The 23,204-nt window shown below is 35.2% G+C and overlaps 1 protein-coding gene across 1 annotated transcript in view; it reads right to left on the bottom strand.

Annotated features, from left to right (window-relative positions):
- Positions 1 to 848: 848 nt before the first annotated feature.
- LOC145294116 (acyl-CoA dehydrogenase family member 11-like) overlaps positions 849 to 23,204 on the bottom strand; it is a 71,217-nt gene continuing 48,861 nt past the window's right edge. The window contains exons 10-13 of the mRNA XM_080141214.1: positions 21,155 to 21,247; positions 14,602 to 14,869; positions 12,649 to 12,715; positions 849 to 3,167 (exon numbers count right to left, since the gene is read on the bottom strand). Of these exons, the coding sequence (XP_079997340.1) occupies positions 3,002 to 3,167; positions 12,649 to 12,715; positions 14,602 to 14,869; positions 21,155 to 21,247 (594 nt within the window). The 3' untranslated portion in view covers positions 849 to 3,001. The remainder of the gene's footprint in view (positions 3,168 to 12,648; positions 12,716 to 14,601; positions 14,870 to 21,154; positions 21,248 to 23,204) is intronic.

Genomic DNA, 23,204 nt, shown 5'->3' with positions numbered 1-23,204 from the left:
TTCTAGGGTGACAATTTTATCGTTCCACCTTGTAATAAATACAAAATTTGCATAAATTAAAATATTTAAATGTATTTTAGGATCAAGCAACACAAAGTGACTTGCAAATGTGTGTATGTATATATATTATATATAAAGTGACTTGCAAATGTGTGTGTGTATATGTGATATATATATATATATATATATATATAAAGTGACTTGCAAATGTGTGTGTATATATGTGATATATATATATATATATATATATATATGGCATAATCGACTTGACACACCAGTTCTCGTCAGATCACCATTTGGGAATTCTAGGCGCTGTATGTGCTCTCTGTTTATCTCGGCATTTATTTCCAGTCTCCCTGTACATGCACTTCACTTGCCACTGGTATTTAACAATGTCGATTTAGGAGAGGTGTGGTTGGAGATTGCACAGCTCCTGCCACAAAAATTTCCCATGCAGGCACCCCTACGTGGGTATCCATAGTCTGTCAAACAAAGACTGAAGGAGTTATATATATATATATATATATATATATATATATATATATATATATATATATATATATAAATAAACAGTGCTTATAATAGATCAGAACTATATATCCAACCAAGGATGATCTACATTTGCTGCCGAGTTCAGCTCTAGAAATCAGGAACTCTAACCGAACAAACAACAAAAAAAAAAAGAAGTTTTTTTTCATCATCTTGCCTTAGCCCAATAATCTACTTTTACTCTGAAATAATGTTTATAAAAAATATATATAATTCCCCTTTAACATTTTGTGATCAGGTTTTATTTTGTTTTCAAAATATGTGCATCGATATGGTTTTCTGAAACAAAAATTCATGAATTCTTTTTTTTTTTTTTTTTTTAAACAATTGGAGTTGTTTCCCTTGAACCGGTGAAGGTAAGTCTCATCACATTTCATAATTCTTAATGAGTCACTGTTTTTTTTCTTCACATCAAAAGTTGACTTTGTGTCTAACTCTGGCATGGGTGATGAATTGACTGAACAGAAATAATCATTTATTGATATTTACCTTTCATTTGTATTATAAAATTGGTCTCTTCTGTTTTGGAATTCAATTTATATATTTTTTTTTTCTTTGTAATAAAAACTATAATCTTTCAATCAAATTGGTAGAATTTTTTTTTGTGTAACGAAAAAATCATAAAAAAGTATTAAATTTTATTTTTGATTAAAATTTCTTTTTAAATATTTGAATAATGCTTTAAAAATTTAACCAGCATTAATGTTTATGCATAAAAGATTGTGTAAAATCCTGTATTTTTAAGTTGGAGGTTTTTTTGATTCAGAGTGAAACGTACTTGTGATGTTCTCCAGTTCCCACAGTGCATCTACTTCATTGGTAGAATCAACTCGTCATATTTCTGTAGTCTGTTTCCAGGTTGTTGCAATGTTGTCATCGTCCCTTCTTCTGAACAAGTTTTCATAAACGTATTAATGTTCTAGTAGCTTCTTTCAAAAACTTCAAACTTGTTGAACTGTCTTCCTGCTGACTGTTTTCCTCCTAACTACAACTTTGGTCTTTACAAGACTAAGGTCAATAAGCATCTCTCTTTACAATAATTGTCTTTCATTCTTGTTAGTTCCTTAGAGCGATTTCCATTAAAAACAAAAACGTTGACAAATATGAACAGGTTTTAAAAATCTCTGGGGTTTCATTCCGTCTTTAAAATGTATACGTATACACATAAAGTACCTAGCCCTCTCTATCGGAACTGACTGCTTTCTTGGTTCAGGCGAAAGAAAAAGATCTCCCCTGCTCATTCACAAGCTAGATTTTTTTATCTTGCATGAAAATTAACCATATTAATCTCGTCTTTAGACACTTGCATGTAAATTTTATTCCAGGAGTCAGATTTTTTTTGATTCAATGTTAAATTAATTATGGAATATTTAAAAAAAAAAAACAAAAAAAAAAAACAAATGAAGCATACATGGTCCCCCATGAGTGCATAGTGAACGAGGCATAAAAATAAAAATGACCAAGTCCATCATTTGACCCCCCCCCTCACAATTAGGCCCAAAAGTTCCCAATGGCTTAACATATTTAAATTTGAGTTCAGCACCATGCAAAACTGCTAAATAGACATACACAGAAAAATTTGGACAAATATGATAAAATAGTCCCAAAAATGGAGTGTTTTTATTAGCCCTAAAAGAGCCCCTGGGGCACAACCAAGATTTATCATGAAGTATAGACAAACAAAATTATATAGAAATCAGTTAGTTACAATTTTTCAGAAAGTTTTATAAAATCCAAGGCATCAATTTTTTTTTAATATGCACAAAAGTATTAAATTTTAGCCATTTTAACCCGAAAGGCACCCCCTGTGAGGGGGGGGGGCAACCAGAGTTTTCTCGGAAAATCCATTCTGTTACTTTTTTACTCGTATAATGTTTGTGCAAATTTTCAAAAAATTTCAAGGTGTAGTTATTGAGAAAAGTGCGAACAGACAAGGGTGAATGTACAGGTCCACCCTCCTTTGTCAGGGGACCAAAAAGATAAAAAAAAAAAAAGGAGTCAGACTTGGATATTTAGAAATTCTAGGAGTCAAAATCGGACCTTATATTTTTTGACTGCACAATCCTGGTAAAATCTCTTGATTAAAAGAAAAAGTTTTTGTTTTAATGAAATTTTTTTATTTTAAAATCATGTTTTAAAAACAAAATTTATAATGGAATGTAAATTTATTATTAGCCTAAAAGTATTACATTTGTAGTTTTTTTCATTTCTTTTTTGAAACCTAATAATGATAGTTAATTTGCGATCATACTTTTTTTTTTTTTTTTTAAATTTCGACGCACAAAATGAACATTCTCTTAATGCCTCACTTTATCCTTATCACAACATATTACACCCTTCACATAATATTCCTAATTTTGGCTGATTTATTTAATCAAATTTAAAATTTGCCCAATGTGTGTCCTAGAAGCTGACAATTGCTTTTATAAAAAAACAAAAACAAAAAAAATCTTTAACATTTTCGTTCCATTTTCTTTCCAATTTCACGAACCATCTCCTGCGTGTTTGCAGATGTTACCTTATTGAAGACGAGCTCGCATTCATTCATACAATGTTTTTCATCATAAGTACAGGCATGGATGCCATTGATAAACGGCGTCAGGCACTTTTGAGACCAGCTGAAGTTAAAAGAAAAAGATGAGATTTTAATTTACAAAATTTGAATAAGTTCTAAATCATAAAACAGATTTTCATTTTAATTTACCGATTAAAATCCAGCTTTATTTTAGCAATGGAAGACCATAACCTATATTTATACATTTCTTTTGCTTTTTTTTTTTCTGTTGGGAGGCCAATTACAGGGTGTAACAATAAAATTGTTGCTGTAGAAAAGACAACATGATTCCATTTCCGTTTGATGAAAACCAGTTTTCTTTTTATGTTGCAGACCATCTACTAGTTGGCCAGTTGTATACAAATCCCAAGAGCGATAGGAGTGATTTCTTATGTCTGAAAGTAACACAATGTTTAGTGAGTTAGATCCGAGATGTGCTGCTGTACAAATCATGTTTTCTACCGATCCAAGTTATGACAACGGGACCATTGCCAGCATCCTCAAAATGCATCGCTGGATTGCCGCGAATAGCAGGGACTTGACCAGGTTGATGAAAACAGTTTTAGGCCACAGTTATGGTGTTTGGTGTGGTTTCAAGTGAGGGCCACATCATGTCACCTCACATCTTCAAAGTCAGCTTGAAAGTTAACATCAAGGTGTACCTAAATGTGCTGAAGAGTGTGGTGATCCCTTAGTGCAGTCGGCTGGCAGACCCAGCGTATAGCAGCAGGACTCGGCACCAGCTGACAAGTCCAGAGAGACCCAGGCTTGGCTTCAGAAGGAGTGCTACGATTCGTACCCTTCTCTTACTGCCCCACCCTTCCCCGACCTGAACCTGTTGAACTACTTTGTCTGGTCAAACGTTAAAAAACATCACCAACATGACCTCTCACAATACCAAAGCCAGCCTGATCACTACCATCCATTGAGTATTTGCCGAACTGTCACTAATGCTTGTGGAAAAGGCATGCTCCCAGATTTAAACCCGTATCGAGGTGGTGATTAAGGCTGAAGGCGGCTACATTTAATAGATGTCAGCTCGTTCAGATAATCAAGTTACCTGAATTGATTTTTTTCAATAAAAGTTTTAAAATAAAGCTGTAGTGTTTTGTTTAGGGTAACAATTTTATCTTTCTACCTTGTACATTTCATCAAGTGGCTCTAGTTTCTTTGATCAAAGTTAATAAGACTGGAATGATTGTCATCTAAAAGATGAGTAACACTATGAGAGTACCACCATTCATCAATGGTATCAAGTACATTTGATTGCTTATGGTGTAGTCATGACAATAACGTGTTGCCAGTATATTTGAAGACAGGAAGCTGTCTAAAAAAATCTGCCTAATGCTACACACATGGAGTAAAGAAAGACTTTTTTTTAGTTGTAGTAGAAAGACGAGCTCTTCCTGTGAATCTCTTACAAGGAGAAAGCAAAGACTGGAATTTGGTCGAGCATCTTCAATTGAAATAACGATAGAGTAGAGAAAGACTAGCGTCTCTTTTGTGAGGCACATAAATGAAAGAAAGAAAGGTTCTTTTCAGTTGTGGTAGTGAGAGGAGTTCTTGCTGTGAATGTTTTACAAGAAGGAATCAAATTGGAGCTCAGTTGAGCACTTTTCATGGAAATAACGATAAGTAAAGAAAGACAATCAACATTTCTTTTAATTTATAAAACTATGTTTCCATTTTTTTTCAAACTCTATCTCTTCTGAAATTAAAAGTCACAGAGCGGTGCTAGGGGCCTCAAATGATTTAAAGGGTCAAAAATTGTTATACATTTTGTACATTCATCATAGTTTATTTTTAATCAGTTCATATGTGTGTCACGTTGGTACAGTGGTAACGTCACCACCTTTGAATGCTACAGTTTTGATTTCAGTTTCAATTCTAGCTGATGACACCCAAATACATTTTTTTGCTTTTGAAATCACGATTCTATAATAATATATACGAAATGTGGACAAATTAAAATTTATTTAAGTGTATTTTACGACGGAGCAAAGCTGGGCGCCCCCATCCTCCGCTAGTGATGCTATTTTTATTGAGATAAATGCATCAGAAGTGCCTTAGTAAGAAGAACCTGTATTTTGCTTTTATGAATTTAGAGGAAGTTTTTTCTTTTATAGAATGCTAAGATTTTGTTGTCTGGTGAAATTAGGATTAAAAAAAAAAAATTAAAAAAATATATATATTGCCATCATACACTCATCTTTTCATGATGTATCGTCTTTCGCGCTCACCACATCTCTTTATAATGTTTTTCTAGGGCTGTTGATACGTTTATATGCAAATTAATGCATGTCTAACGACATTTGATGTTTGGTGAACGTTGCATTATTTAGAGCAAGCGAATAGTCAGTGAAGGTCATTCAATCAATATACAGAAATAGAAATGCTTGAAGTTGTGTTAAAAGTTCAGAATATTTCTATCATTACTAACCAGCAGAGCGTTACCATTGCTGAACAAGTGAAGACTATATGACATGTGTATGTGATGATTCATAAAAGTGAAACCTAGCCAATAAGGGTTGAAGATATGTGGTGCATGGATAGAAATGATATGAGAATGATATGATGGATGTGTGAGTCTTAAAAACTTATATCTGATGACATCAAATGAAAATTAAATCTGTATAAGTATAGGGAGATGTGTGCTGGACAGGAGATTTCGATGGTATGGTCACGTTGAAAGAATGAATAAAAGTTCTTGGGCATGGAGATGTAGAACATGACATAGGAGGTTCAGTTAATGGGGAAAGGCCAAGGAAAACATGGGAGGAAGTGATAAGGAAGAATTTGAGAGAAAAAGGGATAAAGACCTGGGCAGAAAAAGTTTAGTTTGGAAATCAATTTCTAAAAGCTATATCTTACTAAGAAGAATCTGAATTTGGAGAAAGATTTTGACAGAATGCCAAGAGAATTTGTCAGGTGGCAAAACATAAATTTGAGTTTTTCAAGCAATGAACAGAAATACAGTTTTTAGAATTTACAGTATACTAGTGGTGTTGCCCCGGGTGTTTTTAGGTGTAAAAGAAAAAAAAGTTTTGGTAGGTAGGTAGGCTTGAACCCGAATCCTTGAGGCAAAACCGAAAAAAAAAAAAGCCTGACATGTTACTACAACACTAAGAAGGCAGAGATGTGAGAATGGTTGAAATTAAACGATTAAAAACTTAAGTGACAGGTGCGTAAATGATGCCATGGAAGAATGAAATTCCGCACTTAACTTTGGCTGCGAGGCAGTTTTTTTGGTTTTGTTTTGTTTCCCCAAGATGTTCGGGGAAAACCAGCTCCCCATAAAAAGGGTAGTGTCTAAATGAATAGCAATTGTCTGATATGACAGTTTTCATCGCATTGATTAAAGCTGATCGCTTTCTGGATGTCCCCGACAGGAAAGACAAGGAATTGTCTTCGCTTCATTAGTTTCACCTGATTGATACTAAAAAGCCGAACGAACATGCGACACAATGGAATAGCGTGGATTTTATAAAAGTCGATGTAAATAAATCCATTAATAAAATTTGGACATAAAAAAAAATGCACATGCCACTTTTGCCTTTTTTTACTAGCGGGGGTACCTGCCGTTGCCCGGGTGTTTGGAAGTGTGTGTGCTCTTAAATAAAAAAAAAAATGTTTTGGTAGATAGTTAGGGCCGAAGCCGAGGCAAAGTTGGAAAAAAAAAAGTGAGACGTTAACCGCTCGACCAGCAAGAAAGAGTAAGTGAAAGACGTTTGAATTTATTTAAGTAGAATTGACAGGTACCTTCTTAATGAGGTCAAATAGAAGTGGCAGAGTTAAGATTTATGACGGCGTAAGAAATGGCTATTCAGCAGTTAACATTTTCTGCGGGACAGTTTTTCATGACGTGAAAACCCAACTTTGGGGAGGAAAAGCAGCTCCCCGATTTATTAGGGGAGTGTTGTCCAAATGAAACCAATTGTTTGATATGACGGTGAAAAGCCGACATTGACCAAACGTTTCTGGAGACCAACTGGCCAGTTCAAATCCAGTTTTGCTTTTTTTATATCGAATAGTGAAAGAAACACGCGGCGATCTAAAAGTTGGGAAAAAAATAGCGTTTAAAAGTCAGGCAAATTAAATACACACATGACCCCTGTTGTTAAGTCGTACATATTATCATCTAGGCAGCATATAAAAAGTTTTAAGGAGTGAGCCTACCGAGAAGCCGCGGGGAAAAAAGCCTTTGGCGGACATACAGAAAAATGCACACACACACACACATTTTTGCTTTTATATATATAGACTAGCGGGGGTACTCGGCGTTGCCCGGGTGTTTGGAGGTGTATGTGCTCTTAAATAAAAAAGAAACGGAAAGGGGAGAGGTAAAAAGTGTTGGTAAGTTGGTAGGATCGAACCCGAAGCCCTGAGGTGAAGTTAGAAAATAAAATGTGGAAAAAACATGAACCGTTCGGCCAGCCAGAATGAGTTACTGAAAGATGTTTGAATTTATTTAAGTAAGAACAAAATTGACAGGTGCCCGCACGGAAGATTTTGTGCGAGCGTTACGACAATGACAACGTAAGCAATAGCTATTCAGCAGTTGTTTTTAATGAGATCAATAACCAGGTTTGTTTGTTATAAGCGAATTAAAAAAAGAAAACATAAAAACGAACGTTAAAACTTAAGTTGGGGGAGGGGGGAGGTAATCGAAAAAAAAGAAACACAAGAAAAACTAACGTAAGGCAAACGAACGATGTTAAATGTAAAAATCTGAAAAACAAAAAAAAAAGAAAATAGAATAATGAATGTTAAAAAAAAATGGCTTAAGCCTGTTTCGATATTAAAATTTTAAAAATCTGTGGGTACCCGGGTGTTTTTGGGTGTGTGGTCGGGGGTGGATAAGCGAAGTAAAAAAAACAACAGAAAAACGAACGTTACGTGAAAAATGGCTTGAATAACACTGGTTCGATATCTAAATTTAAAAAATCGAAAAAAAAAAAGACATCTCACACCACGATTCGAACCCAAAACATTTAGATAATGATCCAACGCGGTAACCAACTGAGCTAACGCAACGTACATGAAATTTAGTCAGTTCTTCAACTATTTAAAGTAAATTCGGTCATGATGTCATCTGACGCATGCGTAGAACCGGTCGTCGTCACAAGAGGACCGTTTTTGTTTACCCCCACCCATCGAAAATTGTCGATTTCGGGGTGAAAAAATTAACGTTTTTGGCCAATTTTTCGATATTTTTCGTGCGAAGGATGGAGCTTCAATATGATACCGCGTTTGTGAATTTTTGTGTCTGTCGAAAGTTTTTAGCGGACACACAAACACACATTTTCGCTTTTATATATATATATAGATTTAGTGCTAAAGTGCAAGTTTATTTGATTAGTACTAGCAGGTCGCTTGGCATTGCCCGGTCATAGAATATGCATAAATATTATATTTTAAATCATGTTGATTTCTTATTTATTATTATAGAACCAATTCTCTATTGATGATAATCTATAAATATAAAAGCGTTGTTTTTTTTGGGGGGGGGTTGTCGGGCAGGGGGGGGGGTTGATGAAAACCTATGAATAAGCAAAGTAAAAAAAACAGAAAAACGAACGTTAAAAAATCTGAAAAACACGTGAAAAATGGTTTAAATAACCCTGCTTCAATATTAAAATTTAAAAAAATCAAAAAAAAAAAAAATAAGAAGACATCTCACACCATGATTCGAACCCAAAATGTTTAGATAATAAGGCTGCACTCTAAGACAACGTCGCCGAAATTGTGTCACTTGTTCAAATATTTAAAGTAAATCAGGTTACGACGTTGTATGACGCATGCATAGAAGCGAACTCGTCATGAGAGGACAGTTTTTGCTGATCGCCCCCCCCTCCCCCCTGTAGAAAACTACTGATTTCAGGGTAAAGGATTTTTTTTTTTTTTTTTGGCCAATTTTTCGATATTTGTCAGGCGAAGGTTGGAAGTTTAAAATGATACCGATCTGGCGAAAATCTGTGACCCGTGTGGAAAGTTTTTGCGAAACATACATACATACAAACAAACACACATACATACACACATTTTCGCTTTTATATTTATAGATTTAGTGCTTAAGTGCAAGTTTATTTAATTAGTACTAGCAGGTCGCTTGGCATTGCCCGGTCATAGAATATAGATAAATATTATATTTTAATTCATGTAGATTTCTTATTTATTATCCTAGAACCAATTCTTTATTGATGATCTTCTATAAATATAAAAGCGAAAATCTATGTATGTTCGCTTTTTGTTTCCCAGAAAGGCTTTTTTCCGAGAAGTGATCAGTCAACTCACTTCTTCTTAAAACTTTTTATATCACGTTTAAATAATATCTACGAGTTAACAATCGGGGTCATCTGTCTATTTAATTTGCCTGACTTTCAAAAGATAAATATTCAAGATTTTTCGATCGCCTCATGTGCATTAAGCTTTTTCGCATAAAAGAAGAAGCGAACAGACTCGCGGTAAATAAAACACTGTCCCGCACTCAAAGTTGACATCATCAACTCGTCAAAAACGGGCACCTGCCAAGTTGCATGTTTTTTTCTCACACTTTATTATTTTATAACTTTGCATCAAGGCTTCGTTTTTTTTTTTTTTTTAAAACAACCAACGATTTTTGTTTTCATTTACCCAAAAACACACACACCTACAAACACCTGGGCAATGCCGGGTACCCCCCACTAGTCTATATATATATAAAAGGCAAAATGTGTATGTCTTGCAAAAACTTTCAACAGAGGTGACGGATTTTCACGAGATTGGTATCATTTTGAAGCTCAACCTTTCAGATGACAAATATCGAAAAATTGGCTAAAAACATTAATTCCTTCACCCTCAACAGGACACTTTTCTACAGGGAGGGGTAGCAAAAAATCATTCCAAGTCGGTTAAGGAGCAGCATCATTATCTTAAGATTGTACGTTCGAATCGTGATGTAAGATTTTTTTTCAATTTTTTAAGTTTTAATATTGAAACTGGCTTTTTATGCCATTTTTTACGGTCGTTTTTTTATTTTTCCATCATGTTCGCTGTTTTTTTTTTGTTTTTTGTTTTTCCAATTTTTTAAAGTTTTAACATCGTTTTTTTTTTAACACTCTTTCCACTCGGGCTGTCTACTGTTGTTTTTATTTCTCCCCCGCCTCCCGCTACTCCATTTTTTTTTTTTTTTTTTTTCGGGGTTCCTTACTACACCACCTACACACACCCAGGCAACGCCGGGGACCCCGCTAGTTCAATATAAAGTAATGAATTCAAAAGTGTTAAAAAAAAAAATGTCTTGGGTAGCATCCTCTAGAATCAAAACCAAAGCAATTAACGCTCATGCCTTAGTCGTTATTTATCTCTCTGGCGTTGTTACTATCTGAGCTACCGACAGATGGATACGAAAGGTTCAAAATTAAGCAACTTTGATTAATGAATGTTTAATGTTTTATCAACTTATCCTGCCAAGATCAACTGTTTCGTTTTCAATTTAGACCCCTTAGCAGCAATTTTTGCTGTCTAGAAATCAAATTGAAATTGTGCTACAGATCCAAAATAACCTATATATCAAATTTCAACTATGTAAACCAAATATTCAGAGAGGAGTTTGGTAGAAACTTTTTACACACACACACACACACACCAGCAATGTTACACATATATGTATATATAAATATTTCCACGTGTTAGTGCGTTTTCATCTTTAATTCAATGCAATTATACAGAATGTAGAAACTATGTATAAATAGAATTCAATGTTAAATGAAACAAATCTAATAAGAAATCATAAAAATAATTAATTAACACTCGTTTTTTTTTTAACAAAATATGCAAATTAGTTAACCTTCATGCAGTCGCACGCATGTCCATGACTCAGTTTATTAAAAAGTTTGTTTTAATAATTTTTAAATAGAAACGGGGGGGGGGGTAGCATGTTCTTGTTCCGTTAGCCATGACTGGATAGAGATCCCAAGTAATTCGCAAATGTATATTTCAGTTGCCCACATTGAGTATTGAACCTTCAACCTTCAGGAGAATATCACGTTTTACAATTGATTTTTTCCAGTACTCTAACCACTGCGCCACGGGTCCTTGCGGACAATTTTAGTACTAATTTTAGGAGCCTTAAACCTACTTTTGTATTTCTATTTATGTCTATCTATTAATTATTACTATATATTTATGTATATCTATCTTTATACTTATTACTTGCATATATTAAATTCCGTCCAAATTCCCGAGTTCAACAGAAACATTCCCGAGTTCGACAAGATACACCTAAAGAAGGTCGGAGGTTATATCGACCAAAACGTTGTGAAAATCACACTCAAGATGAGAACAGTAGTCCGATTAACTTTTAATGGAAATATGTTACACTTTTGCCCTTGACAAAGCTGGTTAGCTCAGCTAGCCATAATTCAAGGAGAAAGTGTATTATTGACCATAGAGTTATGTCAACAATCGAAGTAGATATTCAACAGCTTTATGCTATACAAAATATTGACATGATATGGATGCCTTAGGTAAAAAATTAAATATAAATAAAGAAATAAACAGTTGATTTTTCGATGAGTAATTATCACACCAAATATGAAAGTTGTGTTGAGAGTCTTTTTTTTTTTTTTTTCTCTGGGGGGAGGGCAATTAAACGATGATAAAGATAGTGACACAATCAAAGACATGTTCAAATGACAAACAAAAAAGTCATTTGGCCAATAAAAATAATTTTGGATTATTTAAGGTTTTCACCAGCAAGATTTATTTTTTATGTAGGGTGCGTTTTTTTTTTTTTTTTTTTTTTTTAAATGAATCGATTCAAACAACACATTTTAATAAACGAGGGATTTTACATTTTAATAGTTATATTATTTTTTGGTAGGAGTCCTGCTGGAATTTTTAAACCCTAATTGATTCTAAGTTTCTTTAAAATAATTAGATCATTTTTTTTTTTTTTTTTACTGCATTTTAGTTAAAAAATGAAATTATATAAATATATCCTTTGAGATGATCCTTCATAATTTTGTGAATTAATTTTTTTTGCGGACTGTTATTTTCATCTTCACAGTTGTTGTTTTGCCACATTTCGGTCAACTCATCTTCTGGCCTTTTTCAGGTGATTAACCACAACTGGATAGGAATGCCAACTCTTGTAACTTATCCTCAATAATTACTGCCTTCCATAGTTGTTGTCATCTCACCACGTTTTTGGTCGACTAATCCTCTGGCCTGCTTTGGGTAGGATTGAAACCGCTATCTTCAGACAATGCTCATCTGGAATCATAGAGATTCAATGTCTCTATCTACTGCGCCATGTGTCCCGTTAGAAGACTCGGTATTCCTAGCTCATCGCAAATAATCACCTACAAGAGGGTCAGAGGATGAGTTGGCCAAAATGCGGTAAAACAACAATTATGAAGATGAGGATAACCGTCCACAAAAGAAATTAAAAAAAAAAAAAAACTGAGAAAAATATTTTTCAATCTTTATTTGCCAATTAAATTTCAAAATCTCCAAACAAGAACATCCCCCCTCAAAAAAAATAAATGAAAAAATGTACTCACAAAATGGCCGTCATAATGTCAGACTCTACAGCTTTGGAGCTGCTGGCATGGTTTATCAACAAGGCACCTACAAACAGACAATAAACAATACTTTTTTTCGCTCGACGTAATTCAATTTTGAAAATGTATTGTGAGAACTAAATTTTTTTACATATAAATAATTTCAGATTTGACGTCATAAAATAGTTTAAAGCATGATGAAAAATAACGAAGATGAAGGTACACATCACGCAATAAGCCTGACACATAGATGACACCACTAATAAAAAGTGAATATGATTTTTATAAAGTACTAACCTTCACATGTCAAAAGTTTAGCTGAATCGAATTGTTGGTTTACAAATTAGTTATTTAAGTGAAAGTATGTTTGGAAATTTCAAAAATGATGCACAGTTTTGAATATTGTGTGTATTGCTTTCTGATGGAAAAAAGTACTGTTCAAGCAAAACCATGGCTAAGTATTACTCGGGCTCTGCTCCATAACATACAACCTCTTAATCATTGTTTCTTGACTTTAAAAATATGACTACTAGGACACTTTCTTGTTCGAAAATCATTTTGAAAACAGGGATTTCCAACTAGATTTCACATGAACATCCAAAAATCCATAGAAGTTGGGGGGGGGGGGAATCATACAAAAGCAAAATTTTACTATATGGAAATCTGTTAAACATAAAAGTTTAATAATTATTTTGTAAATATATAATATTATACAAGTAATATGCAAAGTAATCTCTCCAAAACGGACAACTACAGAGAAATTTCACTTTCCATAGTTGCAGCCAAGATTTATAATTGCTGCCTGCTTAACAGAATTGGACCTATCATTGATGAAGTTTTGTGCTCGAATCAGAATGGGTTCCGTAAAGGACGGTCAACCACATCCTACATTCTTGCTCTCCGACGAATTATTTAAGGTGGCTGTCATAATTTTCATCGATTTCTGGAAGGCTTTTCACTCCATCAACCATGCCCAAATGATTGAAATTCTGGCAGCCTATGGAATTCCCATAAGAGTTTTCGGCACAATTCATGTGATGTACAAGGACACTTCTGCTGTGGTGATCACACTGTAAGGAGATACAGATGGATTAAAGATAGACAAAGGAGTTCTTCAGAGGGAACCGCTTGCTCCTTTTCTATTCATAACTGTTCAAATGCTAGCGGACTTAGACTAAGCTGACGATGTTGCACTCCTTGAGGATTGTATTGAGTCTACCCAGGATCTTCTGAAACGAGTCGAGAAGGTTTGTCAAGACATTGTATCTCAATGCTCCAAAAACAAAGTACACGCATCTAAATCAATCTTCTAATGCATTGGTGCTTTCATCGGATCAGAAATTGTCTGTGTTGACGACTTCAAATACCTGGGAAGCTATTTCGAAAGCATACATGCTATGAATATTAAGATTATGCATTTAATTTTTTAGAAAAAGTATGAAAATCTTCAATCAAGAAAGAAACCAAGACCAAAGCATAGAGTCAATCCTTCTGTACGGCTCAGAATCATGGACGTTAAGCCTTGAACTCCAGACGCAAAAAAGAGAGTTAGACGTCCATGTGTAACACTGAAATCCATTATTGAAGAAGAAACTGGTCTGGCAGAAACTGAACTGGTTGCTGCAATGGCCGACTGAGAACAATCGACAATCGGAATTTGTTCACGTTTCACCTGCGTCTACTGGCATTGGATAAAACAACAAAAAAACTAAAAAAAACTGTTTTCTTTTGATAGTTTGTATTGCAGAACCAGATAATAAAACGTGCGATCTTTCCAGATATGGCATTCAATCTTTGCTATTTCTGAACTCATTGAAGTAAATGATTTCGTTTCCTGCTTTACATGTCATAACAATTTTGTATTTTTATGAACTCTTCTGAGACAAGCATAGAATAATACATTCTTATTTAACATTTTCTCTAAAACCAGAATCAGAATTGGTGCCAACTTACTGATGAAGATTCTTGCAATGCTGAAGGCAAAGTCTCTCGCTCCTGGCACAAGGAATTGAGGGTGAGTTAGTGCAGCCTTCAGAGTTTGGTCAATGGCATTCAAAGTTTTTTCACAGGCCTCAGACAATCGATCAAGTCGAGAAGCACCGGACACAAGCAACAAAATGTTTTCTTGCAATGATTGTAGAACAGCACCATTGGAAATGTTTATGCAACGTAAAATGTCCAATGAGAGAACATTTGTGGTGCCTTCCCAGATTGGCAGCACCTGCAAAAGAATTTTGAAAACAAAATGTAAGAAAAAAGTTGTTTTTGAATAATCAGAAAGGGGGAGGGCTATGATGCTGCAAATCCCACCATCACCTTACAGTGTTAGGAAGTGAAAAGGAAAAATATAACAAAAAAGAGGAAATAAGTTTATCAGTAAAACAAAGATATAGGAAGTTGTTTACAAAGGAACACAAAAGAAAGCAAAATATAATTGTTAATTAAGATTGGACAAAAGATTGGACTTAAAGGTTAATATATTTGGTGTTAGTTTTGCGACAATTTGGGAACAGTCTTGAGTTTGCGACAGTTGAGGACAGTTTTCAGTTTGAGACAGTCAATGACAAGTTTCGGCTTGGGAGAGTTTAGGAGGGCAAGATGAGATGAATTTATCCATTGACTGACAAACATGTCCTGAACAGAAAACTAAGATATGGACATTAGTATCGATGGTGTCACACACACACACACACACACACACACACACAAAATGCAATTGATATTTGCAGAAAATGTCAGAGTTTGTGTTTTGGTTTTGGTTTTTCTAGCATTGTTTATCTTTATACTCTTAAACCTGTGCTTGCCTCCTTGATAGTCGCTAATGTGAGAGACAACATTGTCAGAATAAGAATGAAAGAAAAAAGTTCAGATACAACAGCATTAAAGTCAGTGGTTGTCAAGCAGTGGAGCACATAATTGCACAAGGTGACAATATTTTGTGAGCTTGGTGAGAACTTAACGAGAACGTTCACTCTTTTTGATGGCTACAAAAAAAGATCAGCTGTGAAAACTTTTCCTTTTTTAGTTTAGTGAGTGAGGAGGTGGGGAGTGAGATAGCAGTTTTTTAGCGATGGTTAATTAAATATTTTCCAATAATGGCCAATATTAAAATAAAAAAATTAATGTGTTGTTAAGATGTTTGTACTTCCACAGATAGGGATTCATATCAGTCCAGAAATAGCTGAGACATCACTGAGCAATCAGTCAGTACAAACTTGAAGTGAAATGACTTTTCCATTTTTTTTCCCTGACTTAATGTGAAGTTCTTGCTATTGAAGTACCAAGATCTTTTCTGCAGTATCAACAAAGATGGCATAAAATCCCATTCAAATGTTAATAATTGATTTAATAATTTTATTCAAGTAATTAAGTGACTTAATTGTATTTTATTTCTTGATTTATTTATTTTTTTTTTTTTTTTCAGGAAGCTAAAATTTGCTGCTTTTTTTCTAAAGAAATTTTTTTTTCATCATTTAAAAAATACTGGTCTTCTGAATGTACACACCCTAGCAATGTCGCACATGTTTTAACACCACCGAAAACGTTGCCCAAATGAGCCCCGAATGCATCAGTTTACCCATGTAATAAAACAAAATAGAGAATTAGCACAGCACATACTCGCCCATTGCTTTACTTATACTTTTTACATTTCAGTTTTTTGTTTTTTTTGTAAATCACAATTGGGAACATGCAGGACAATTTGGATCCCAGCTATATAAGTACAAAGATCTTTTCTGTGGACAGTATCAAAAAAGTCTGCAGTTCTTGGAAAGAACTAGAATAGGAATATATCTAGATATCATTTCACACTACGAAACCACTCAAGATTATTTACTGTTGATTTATGAACATAAAAACCTGACTTATTATGAGGCCCATCATCCGGATATGAACATTACTTTTGGAAAATATCAAGTGGGTTATAATCACAGCATGGGTCCTTGCATCCAAGAAGATATCACTATTTCAGACATCAGACATTTCTTAGATGGTCTCTCTTAGCTAAATACAGGGTGTCTCAAAAAATGTACTCACACTTTAACCGTTGCTAACATGCTGTCTTTTTTGTGTTGCAAGTGCGAGGTGTGAATCACAGCATGGCAGGAAATCAACTTAGCTTGGAAGAGAGGAAGTTGGTCCTGAAATGTTATTGGAAGACAGAAAACGCCATTGAAGTGCAAAGACAATTCAGAAAGGAATTCCCAAGACCGGCACCAACGCGCCGGACCATTGCTCGCATCAAAGAGAAATTGGAAGCAGATGGAATCGTCCAGAACGTCAACAAGAAACGTTCTGGACGACCTCGGACATCCACGAGCCCTGGAAAAGAAGAACAGGTGCAGGAAACACTCTTTCGATCAGCACAGAAATCACTTCGACAAATTGCTCGGGAAACCCACATTTCAAAAAGATAGCGTCCATCGCATCATGAAGCGTTTGCACTGGAAATGCTACATTCCAACACTAATTCATGCTCTCAACAAAGACAATCCTGACCGGAGAGTCAATTTCTGTGAATGGTACCTGGCAAAATGTGCAGAAGATGCAGGGTTTCCCACAAAATCGTGTGGAGCGATGCGGCAACCCTTAAATTAAATGGCACCATTAATCGCTATAATTTTTTTTTTTTTTTTTTTTTTTTACATAGGACATCATCACATTATCAAGAGGCCACTCAAGGATAAGGATTAAAGAGTGTACAGTAGAAATTGGACAATATAGTAATCATTAGTAATGAAAATTTGGTAAATTTGATAACTTATATGGAACGGCTCATCAAGAACTTATTTACGTTAGACTTGAACACAACCATATTGTAGTCAGTCGGAAAGCAGGAAAACGGAAGACAATTCCACAGGGTGCAGTTCTAAGAAAGAAGCTTTGTTCATGGAATCTACATTTAGGTTTAGGCACAGATAAAGAGTGGGGGGAATTATTGATAGTGTTTACAGCTAGACGAGTGTTTCTTGTGAAAGTTTGGCGAGGGGGGACCATAGATTGAAGCTCAGTCGAACACTTTCCATGAAAATAACGATACATCAGAGACAAACTCGCAACATTTCTTCTGTGAGATAGAGGTTGCAAGGAAGAGAAAAGGACATCTCCTACGAGGCTACGAAGTCTATTTTGAACTCTATCAAGGCAGGCCAAGTCCTTTCTAGCAGCTCCTGCCCAGATGTGGCAACAGTATTCCATCCTTGGACATACCTGGCTCTTATATAGATAGAGAATAGCATCAGCAGTGAGATATCTACCGGATCGATAGAAAGATCCCACCATTTTTCCAGCGGCCTTGGCAACAGATTTGATGTACGTGTTCCATTTAAGATCAGGAGTAATGGTCAAGCCAAGAAGCTTGTCAAAACTTGAGGCCTCCTGAAGACGAGAGCCATTCATTTCAATTGATGCCAGATGTGGATCAGAATGTTGATGATGTAAAGAGAGAAGCTTAGTTTTAGATGCATTAAAAGTAACCAGCCACTCCTTACCCCATTGTACTACATGCTCAAGATCAGAGGAGAGAGAATTGGAGAGAACTTGGTCGTTTACTGTCTTAGATGTGCTACCATAAACGGTAGTGTCGTCAGCATAAATGTCTACAAATGATGTAAGGATGTGATTTGGAAGATCATTAATGTAGATCAGGAAAAGAGTTGGGCCCAGGATGGACCCCTGAGGGACACCGGCATTAATACTGTGAGCTTCTGATTTTTGCCCCTCAACTACTACTCTTATGAACCTATCAGAAAGAAATGATTTAATAATTGAGAAGACATTTCCAGCAATACCATAGCTAGAGATCTTATGAAGTAAACCTTTATGCCATACCCTATCAAAGGCCTTTGATATATCAAGAGCAATTGTCCTAGAAAGGTTGCCTCCGTCGAGAGATTTGCTAATCCTATGAGATATAACTGTAAGCACATCTGCTGTAGATCTAGCAGAACGGAAACCATATTGAGTGTCACTAAGAAGGTTATTTTTGTTGAGATGAATTGCACGTACTGGGGTCCTATAAATCCTCATGTAACACTTGAACACCATGTAAACTTACCAGGAGTAACAGTGTGGTGTGGGATATCCGCACTGGGCATCATAGGGCCATTTTTTATTAACGGAACTGCCACTGGTGAGAGATACCTTAACTTGCTTCAGGAGTTTGTTGGTCCACAAATTTCTGAGATGTTTGGTGATGACGGCGAGATTTACTTTCAGCAAGATGGAGCACCTCCCCACTACCATCGCGATGCAGCTTTTCCAAACACATGGATTGGACGAAGGGGTGCCATTGAATATCTTGCACGTTCCCCGGACCTTACACCCATGGACTTCTTTTTGTGGAGATATCTCAAAGACAAAGTTTATCACACCAAACCAAGAACAATTGATGCATTGAAAATGGAAATTGAAAGACCTGTTTCGTGATGTTTGCGAATCCCTTGGTGCGTGTTATCAGCATTATCTGGACAATAATGGTCATCAATTCGAGCATTTGCGAACATGATTCTTTAATCACATTTGTCTTCTATATTCGAAGCTATTCCATTTCACTGTATGTTCATAAATAAAGGATTTCTCGTCATTCGAAATGTGAGTACATTTTTTTGAGACACTCTGTATTTCTCCTATTGCAGACCTATCATTTCCATGCATTGCAGGTATGCATCCCTCTCTGAAACATGTTGTATTGTTGGTTCTGGAAAATGCCGAAAACTAAAATAGATGATGATTACTATGATTGTTGTTCATAGTCGAAATGTTTTGTCAGCTGAAGTATGTAGCAGGAATGTTAACTTGGTGGAATAGAATTTCAGAAATAAGTTAGAGAATTTTACTTTTTATAATTGTCACATAATTTTGTTTATGTTAAAGATGGGAGTGATTATTCTCTAGTGCTACGTGTATTGGTAATGTAATTAGAAGGGAAGATGTTCTATTTAAATGTAGAGTTAAGAGAGAAATTAGGAGGAGAGACAGTCAAGAACAGACAGTTGAGTTGGACGGTCTCTGGATGCTTGTGGAAACAATCAGGGTAAAGTTTAGTAAAATGTAGAAAACTATAAGTGTTCCCAACTCCAAAGGGGATTCCAGATAGAATAAAAGACTTATGTATAACCCTTATCCCCGAGTGGCTTCTGGACCTTGATAAGTGGTGACCTCCATGTAAACAAAAAAACTATAATTCATATCTTATTGTTTTCTTTTAGAGAAGGAATTACGACAGCATGGTAACATGAGGTCAAAAAAGGCAAAGCTATATGTATTTTACTGGTGTCTCCACCGATAATGTTATTCGTCATGTTGGGAAATAACTGTCTCATCTATTAAAGTCCTTTTATACATGTTTCAACTCGAGAAACACTAGAGAAACTAGACAATCACAAACACTAAAAACTCTCACATATATATGTGTCTTATTCATAAGACTATCCGGATCGTTAGTCTTGGGATGTTTGAATGTATACAATGTTGTTTGCTGTCTCTCTTTTTAATGGAATGGATGATGTCAGAACATTCCCTTTTTGTTTATTGTCTGAAATGTCAGTTAGCCCTGCTGACTCAAATTCCCAAGAATTCTGCGTCCCCCATTTTGAATTCCTTTCTTGTCATTGCTTGTGCAGCTCAATCCAGGATTGTTGCCCTGACTGACCCTCCTGGGTTAAGCCTCTATTGACGTCATCCTCACAAGCCCAGACAGCCGAACATCCCTCTCCAAAACCATCTCTGCCACCTGCAACTCCACTCCCTCTCTGTAATATATATATATATATAGATATATATATATATATATATATATATAACTACTTCATTTACTCACATAAATTTAATATATGAAAGTATAGATTTATGCGTAAACTTTAAGTATTTACTTCAAAAGTGCTCAATACGTAGGAAGAGCTAGTTAGTAATTATATATATTTTATAAATTACTATATATATATATATATATATATATATATATATATATATATATATATTATTCTTTATGTAAATACAGTCATATCTTGCTACGACGTGCAGACCGTTTCAATCATAATTGATCTCATCAGGCAAGAAGATTTAAAAATTCAAAAATTGAAAAGGGGTACAAGACTATTTTCAATTTTAGAGGAGAGAAAATATACTTTACTATGACTGGCGAGAAATAAGGTTTCTTATATATATATATATATATATATATATACACACACACACATTCACTCAACATTCTAGACGATCATAGAGACATGGTCATAAATATATATACACAATATACGTTCATTATATAGACAGTTATATACACCCATAAATATACACACACAAAATGCAACATATATGTCGATTTGATATTGTTTTTCAGCATAGTACATGTTTACAATATAATATTTTTCCAAATTTATTAAACATTTCTATAATATAATATATAGTTAACATTCGGAAAAATTTATAATGATAATTTATACTTTTTCTTTTGGTAAAATCAGTTTTATAATTAGAATAATAACGAAAATAAAATTTTTATTACTTGTGCGTCTCTGAAGAGTTGAGGTAAGCCTGTGTCTTCAATGTATCCCTGGCCTCCAAAACATTCCAAACATTCTGATACAACGGCAACAACCTTAACAGAAAATAGAAAAAAAATAAATGGATTTAATTTTTATATTGTGAACGAGCCAAACTCATCCTCTTGGGTTTATTGTCTGTTTTATGTCCTGGCCGGCAGTGTGTAACATAATCCCCCATTGAAGAGGGTTAGAACTACGCTCAAGTAGCTTTTTATTCCCGGGTGACGCCAGATAATCCAAGGAGTTAAGATAGAGAAGATAAATATATATATTTTATTTCATGTCAAAATAGATATTGTTTGAAACCAGAGAAATATATTTTTACAGCTAAAAGTTGATGACAGGAAATTTCACTTATAACATTGTCTGGCCTTAAATGAACCCAGGGTCGGATGTCAGAATTGACATCTGGCCTTGGAAATCGTGAGAATTAGTAATTCAGATTTCAGATATGGGAATTGTGCCCACCCAGGGATATGGGGCTTCCAATTTCGTGGTGAAATCTTATTGGCTGGAGGGAATTTCCACCCCATCCATATACCTTACTATATATATACGACTGTCGTGCGAAAATTAGTTGAATTGGAGCAGATTGCTCCCAGGTCCACTCTGACCCAGAGTGGTAGTACCTGTTAGGGTTCCCAACTATTCCATGATAAAGGTAGTACCTGTTAGGGTTCCCAACTATGGGTTAAATAGAAACTGACTTGAAAACAACAAATATATTCTATTAAAAAATTTTTCTTCAAAATCTTGGATTCGGCATTAAATAACCCGAAAAGGGTTGATATGCTGTAAAACAAAAACAACCAACCAACCAACCAACCTTGGCCTTCCTCTGTAAACTGGACCTGTTACCTTAACTGATCTACATCTACTAATTCAAGAATTGTCATTCATTCTCTCAATGCGACCATACCAACAAAGTCTCCTCTTCTGAATGCATTTCTCTATACTGTCTCTCTGATGTCATCAGATCTACGTGTTTCTTTAACCCTTTACTGCCAGAAATTTTTCAATCAATAAATTTTTTTTAATCATGAATTTATGTTGTTTTTGACTCCAGGGAAGAGGATAAAGAAAAAAAAATCATCAAAATGTTGAACCATGCATAGACCTGTACTTTGAAAACGAGTTGGGCTGACAAGTCATAAGAGTAAGAAATATTTCCTGTACAAATGTTTTTGAAACGCGACTTGAAAGTGCAATTTGGCAGTAAAGAGTTAAGCAACTCATAATACACATCCATCATATCATTCACATATCATTTCTATCCATGCAATGCATGTCCTCAACCCTCACTGGCCAGGTTTCACTCCCATACATCATCACACTGTGAACACATGCCTGATAGACTTTTTTCCTTGGTCAGCAGTGGTAATGCTATGCTCTGCTAGTTAGTAATGACTAAGGCTATGACAACAGCATATTCTTTTCATTGTTTTGACTCTTGAGTATATATCCGACACAGTTAATCAACTGAGGATCACATCACTCTACATAAAAGCGTATAAGATTTTTTTTTTCTTTTTACATGGGGTCACCACTTATCAAGGCCCGAAAACCACTCAGGGATAAGGATTATTGTGTGTACAGTAATCAATTAGTATTTGGGGTTTTGATAGAGTGTCTTAAGGGGGCGGTTTGTCAGGAGTTTGTTTATGTTGGACTTGAAGACGTCCAAGTTGTAGTCAGGTGGGAAACAGGCAAGCGGCAGAGAGTTCCACTGGCGTGCAGTTCTAAGAAAGAAGCTTTGCTCATGGAATTTACATTTGGATTTAGGCACAGATAAGGAGTGGGGAAAATTATTGACAATAGTATCAGCCAGACGGGTGTTTCTTGTGAAAGATTGGCTCAGACGAGCACCTGCCATGGAAATAACGATAAAACAAAGACAGGCTCGCAACGTCTCTCCTGTGGGAGAAAGGTTGCAGGGAAGAGAAAAGGGCATCCCCCACTAAACCATGAAGTCTATTTTGTACTCTGTCAAGGCAGGATAGGCTGTTTTTA

Source organism: Euprymna scolopes, chromosome 15 (assembly GCF_053919585.1).
Source record: "Euprymna scolopes isolate OS-2025 chromosome 15, ASM5391958v1, whole genome shotgun sequence".
NCBI lineage: Eukaryota > Metazoa > Mollusca > Cephalopoda > Sepiida > Sepiolidae > Euprymna > Euprymna scolopes.
This window is presented reverse-complemented; position numbering and strand designations above follow the sequence as displayed.